The sequence below is a fragment of the Halyomorpha halys genome, unplaced genomic scaffold, assembly GCF_000696795.3.
Source record: "Halyomorpha halys isolate HHAL.00 unplaced genomic scaffold, Hhal_1.1 Scaffold394.1, whole genome shotgun sequence".
NCBI classification, from domain to species: domain Eukaryota; kingdom Metazoa; phylum Arthropoda; class Insecta; order Hemiptera; family Pentatomidae; genus Halyomorpha; species Halyomorpha halys.
Genome location: NW_027107850.1, coordinates 240496 through 246681, shown reverse-complemented (window position 1 = coordinate 246681; position 6186 = coordinate 240496). Strand labels below are relative to the sequence as shown.

Sequence of the window (6186 nt, the reverse complement as noted above, 5' to 3'; positions counted from 1 at the left end):
AATAATATATATATAAATAAAACCAGTACTCCTATGAAGAAAAATGTCATGTAATGTACTATTTTATAGTACATTAAACTAGCTTTAATATGAGTGCTAATAGATACCTGTATGTCTAATAATTCCTGAGATATTGATTTCCCTAAATAAATTCAACAACTCTGATTTTTCGTTATGAAATGTTGCTTTTGTGGCGATACCGCTAGCTGTTGGTCTAAGCTGTAACTATTATAGCTGCCACTAATCAGCAAACAAATGCCATATATTAATATTTGTACTACTGCTTATATATACTTTAATTTCACTCATGTAATAACAATAAAAGATATTGTAATATTCATAAATGTATCATTTGAATTAATAAGATTACAATAGAATTTGCTGATCCACTGAAAGCTAACGTCTTACACGTAGTATCTCTCAAAGCAATCTTTATTATTTGTAATAATAACTCTATTCATATATATTTTTTATAATTCATCGTTATTATTCACACTTATTCATTATTTATAGCATTGTAAATAGTTAGGGGTGTCTTTTGCATGAGACAATTCTCCACCCACATAATGAATTGTTAAACAAAAAAAAATCTAACTGTTATAATAACCATGTAAGGCCCATGAGGCTGATCTGGTATTGAATAAAAAAAAATAATAATAAAAGAAGTTAAAAAAAAAAAAAAGGCAATTATGTAAATTTGGGCTCAATATGTTTTACAGATTTCGCACCTGAATAGGTGTTTTCTTACTGCAGAGGAAAAAATTGCACCGAGTCTGCAGGCCTATTATTCTACTAGAGATGAGCAGAGGCACAATCCAGTGGCTCACAGACCATTAGTATGGGCCCTGGGAGGGTCCAGAAATACATATTTTTGTAATGATTTATCGTACACATATTTTTGTGAACTATTTCATTAATTAATTTTCTTGATGTTTGTGCTACTAGGAAGGTTTTAACAAGCAAATATACAATAAAAGTGACTTAAAATGTACTTTTAAGCAACCTAATTTTCAAATATTATCGGAAGGTTATCTTCCTCTGCTCAGATTTGGAGTAGGGATATACCGCACATGTTTTAATTTCCGGCTTAGTGGCCCTCATAGGTTGGGAACTGCTGCTCTACATCATTTATCTTTTTAAACCTGATTTTTCAGAACATCACCAGCTAGTGGTTTTGTACATGGAAAATCTACCTTAAGGAGAGAGACAAATCAATGACAGCATGACAATATAGAGATCAAAATTGATTTATAACTGTCTCTAAACCTAAGTAAGAAGGCTATCACCATGATAGAGCGAGGAATAGCATGTCCCTCCATCATGGAAACCATGTATTACGAGGCTGATACTTCTTAAATTTGTCTCAGCTCAAACAACACAGTCTGAGAAAAAATTGTTAACATTCTACACTACATCAAATCCCAACTGATGAAATATAAAAAATAATTATAGTGAAAGGTGTTGACTTTTGACCAACTATACACCTGACTACCCCTGATTATCATGCTATCTACTAGAATTTTTTAAAACTTCTTTCTTCAGTGCACATTATTACTATAACAGGCACCCACGAAACTTCAAAAACAGTTGGTATTTCACTGGCAATAGGTGAAAAATATTTATCCAATTCATCCCTAATTTCCAGGATGAGTTTTCCTAAATAACAATTTATGTTTTCCTTTGATCATTAATGTAGAACATAATGTCTAAAGGTGAATTAAAAAGAGTTTTGAGAAGATTGGATTAACCTACAAAATGTAGCATAACATGATATATAATTTCACACGATATTGTACCTTTAATCACAACATGGTGTTGTTCCACTAACTAGCCTAAAGGAACATCAACTAACTGTGATAGTTTTTTTTTTCTAACCCTATGATATGAAAAATTATTTGAATAATTATACAATTATGATTGAATAAAATCATTGTAGGAAGATAAACCGGGTGATGGTAAATAAAGGTACAAAATAGAAAAAACTGTTTACTATGATTGTTTCTACTATTATAGACTATATTCCTACAATCTACTTCATATGGTGAACTATCTTCTTCTAATATGAATAAAATTATAAAATAATTAGAAGGCCGAAATTTTCAATTGCTAAACCTATCCAGTTCACACCTAAAATGTGATTTCATTATGATAACCGAATTATTTAATTTTTTTTTCTTTTTTTGTAAAAATGCACTGTGATGTGAAAATAATGTTCCCAAATAATGTTATAAATGAATTTAGAGTCTGATTTTGTTCCTATAAATGACTACATTTTGACAGATGATCAGTTCCACCCATCATCAGTGACAGATAGGCAATTGGCCAAGAGAAATGTAATATGCTTCTAAATGTTCTTTTGTTGCTGAAATTATCACCCAGACGAAAGACCAAATTCAGATCTGTCCCATCAATGATAGGTCATACAAACAGGAGAACATGAGTCAATGAAACATTTAGTTTTTATTTTATTCATATAGTTCACATGTAATTAATTAAAAGGTTTATATTTAACCTGTTAGTTGCCTGGTCAAAGTTGAATCTTTGACAAGATAAACTTTTTTGTAAAAAAAGAAAATCGTAGTCAAAATATGAAATTAAAAACATATACAATAAGTAGAGAGAAAAGTGAAGAAAATACTCATGCATTCTGGTAAGTGTTTTGTTTAATACAAAAAATTGGGAAACCTGTTAAGGAAAATAAAAATAATTTATTAATGTGTGTACTTGGCAGCACTGAGTAACCTTCTTCAAAACTTCCTTTTGTTTTTTGTTCTCTCAGTACTGCCATGTTTGTTGTTTGTATGTAATAAATTCACTGTATTTTCTAGTTACTTTCATTATTCTACCAAAATATCAAAATTCATTAGATTCAACTTGATAAAAGGCAAACCTTCCCCTAAAATTTAATAAACTGTCATTTTAACTAAATATAAATAATCAAATTAAGATTAATGGTATAAGAAATTTTAAACGTACAGTTGAATTAGCAAATATTGCTGTAGAGCCAAGATTAGTTATTTCAGAAGGATGTTCTGGAGGTTTCAAGTTGGAAACTGGTCTTGTTGGACTAGTAGCTATGTCTTTAGAACATGGCTCACTTTTTTCCTCTTTCTCATGGTCCTAAAACAATAATACTTTAACTAACAAATACCTAATAATAATAAAACATAACAAAAATTTATCTTATGTGCATGATGGGGTAGTTGACAGGATATCATATTTCCTCAAATAGAGGTCTAGGTTTTTTTTTTCTACTGAAATTGTTTCCGGAAAAATGAGAAGTCGATCTATATTCAAGGTTGACTTTTATTAGGATTCGATCAAAGAAAATTTGAATTCGGCCATACTCGGGGCTTTAAGGTCTAGGGTTAAATTTTCAGAAGCAGAATTTTATACAAAATCAAGGCATTGCATTCAAAACCAGCTAAGTACATTTTTCTCTTTGACAGTTTTTGTTCGAGATAATCATGAGGTAAAATTATTTCTTCCAAACGTTAAAGCATTTATCCCTCAGTTCCATTAATGTTATATAATCTGTTATCCTTATATTTAATTATACATTCAGAACTAAAGACTTGAAGGAATTCTCATTTGGCTCCTATAGCAGTAGTTCCCAAAACTCTTTTAGCAGTGGCACCCTTATTGAGCTAAAAAAAATACCACTGCACTCTTGTCAGGCTAAAAAAATATAAAAATGTCACCACAATTATTCTTATAGGAGATGAGTAAGTACAAAAATAAGGAAAAAATAAAGCAAAGTTAAGCTGAAATTTTTTCTTTGTGTGATATTTTGAGAAAGCATCACTCGCTTGCGGCATCCCTGGCATATGCTAGGAACACCCCAGGGTCACCCCCCATGGCACCCACTTTAGGAACCGCTACTCTATAGAATGATTTCATTCTAAAGTATTTTCCTTTTACTTTATTTATTTATTTTAATAACCTCCTTCCTGGTCATTTCTAACATACAAGAGGGTTATCTAGAGGTAACTGACCTACTCTAACCATGGTGGGGGGTCAAGTTTTCATTTTTTGGGACCATCGCAGAAATGAAAAAGTCGACACCAACCACTGGCACCACTGCAGTCATGAGGCAGTCACTTAACTTCCTCACCTATACACAGCTCATTTTCCTTTTACTATGCATAATGAAAAAGAACAAGACATCAGCAAATTGTAGACACATTAAATAGATGTATAAAAGAAAACAAATCATATAACATCTGATAAAAATTAATAATCCATGTTGATTAACAACCAATATGTTTAAAATTACAGAAAATTTGTATGCTTAAAATTATAGAAAAGTTTTAAACAAACCTGTTGATGTTGATGGGCATCAATCAACTTGCAAGCAACCATTAAGATGATTAGGTTATTGTTAACACAAATACTGAAGAGCGTACAACAAGCCAATAAAGTTACCAAAATGGAGGCAAGAGATTGAAACTTGACACAAGTTGTAACAACTCTTATCATCACAACTCCAAGGGGCAGAGGTATAAAGCCCATCCTCCGGGCCACCAAATCAGAACGATCAGAATATGCCTGCAAACAAAATGCATTGTGTTAATATAATTTTATTTATTTATTTAGTTATAGTCTATGAGTTTTCTAACTTAGGGTAGGAAACACTGGTTATCCAACAGGTTACCAACCTATTCATGCCAGAGTGGGAAGGCCGAGATTTATTCCGTGGGTCCACCACAAAATAAAAGTCAACCCGACCAGGTACCGCTGCAGACACAAGAATGCTAAGTTGGTATCTTAATATCCTCAGCTATAACCATTTTAAATATTAACTCAGTGTTAATATTTAATTTTAATTTTTAGATAGAAAAAAAATATATGAACAGTCAAGGAAACAAAACGGCAGAAAAAAATAAAAGAATTGTTTTTTTTATTACGAGGTTAAAAATAAACTTCCTTAAGATTATTAACAATATTCTACATTTGTTTATGTTATACATTTTAATGAAGTGACCATATGACAAAATTTCAAAAAGAAATGGATATTCATCAATAATGTGGAATATCAGTACTTGAAGATGGGGAAACCCAAAACGTTGTACAAACAAATATAGAATAAAATAAATCAAAATAGCAGAGGTATTGATAATAATGTTTTTAACATGCTAAATGTTAAAAGTATAGAATTGTGAGCAGCCAAATTTAAAGTCCATGTTCTATGTTTAATTCCAAAGAGCTCCAGGCAGATTTTCCGGCCAACTTGTTATCTTTATGAGATGATAAAGTGTCCAACAGCTTCATCACATCATCTTTAATCCATCTCACTTGTTCCTAGTTTCCTCTACCATTTTTCCCCATCACTTTATTACTATTTTTATCAATTACTTCAATAGAGTTTTAAAACATCCAGAACAAAAACAACACAAACTAAACATGAACTATGACCAACCTATCAAAATGACAACAGAGTGGTGTAGAGCTTAGCTGGTCAGTTGCGTGACATCATTATCCGCTTAGCAGATTTATTAACCAACTCTCCACCATGTTAAATGTTATATCATTTTATCATGCTAAAAAGAAGGAAATATTTCTTCATTTAACGCAGCTTTTTCCATTTAACACACTTTAATATGTTAAACTAAAGATCATGAATACCCCTAGTAAAAAACTTGAAGATGAAAACCAAAAAGATATATCAACTGAAAATATTTCTTTATGAATATAACAGCTCTAATTCAATCTGAATATAATTATTTTTTTGTACTCACCTTACTATTTTGATTCATAGTTTATGTTTGACTGTTTATAGGCATGTGTTTTATACCTCTACCTTTATATCTGTTTCATTTATATGTCACTTATATACTCTTACATTAGCTTTACCTACTTTATATCTTTTTATCTTAGCCAAAATGAAGACATGCAGTGTGGGTCAAAGCATTGGTAATTAATTAATAAATAAGGGAAACTATTGCATAGTTGTTTTACTTGACCAAAACCCAGATCATCTCATAATTCACAAGCATCTGCATAAAATAAAATTTCATACACATATCCATAGAATATATATATTTTCTATATAACAAACCAGATCAATAAAGATTTCAAAATAGTAACAAAAAACTATTTATTGTTAACCAACGTTTCGCTCCACTTTGCAGGGCTTCGTCAGGGCTGATAAGAATTGTAATACAATAAATACAAATAAATAGAATA

The 6186-nt window shown here is 30.9% G+C and overlaps 1 protein-coding gene across 3 annotated transcripts in view; it reads right to left on the bottom strand.

Moving 5' to 3' along the window:
* The window catches only part of LOC106682183 (protein TAPT1 homolog), an 18025-nt gene that overhangs the window by 3831 nt on the left and 8008 nt on the right, over window positions 1-6186 (bottom strand). For all 3 annotated transcript variants that reach the window (XM_014422910.2, XM_014422908.2, XM_014422909.2), the window contains 2 exons: window positions 4321-4548; window positions 2977-3120 (listed from right to left, as the gene is read on the bottom strand). In XM_014422910.2, the coding sequence (XP_014278396.1) occupies window positions 2977-3120; window positions 4321-4548 (372 nt within the window). The remainder of the gene's footprint in view (window positions 1-2976; window positions 3121-4320; window positions 4549-6186) is intronic.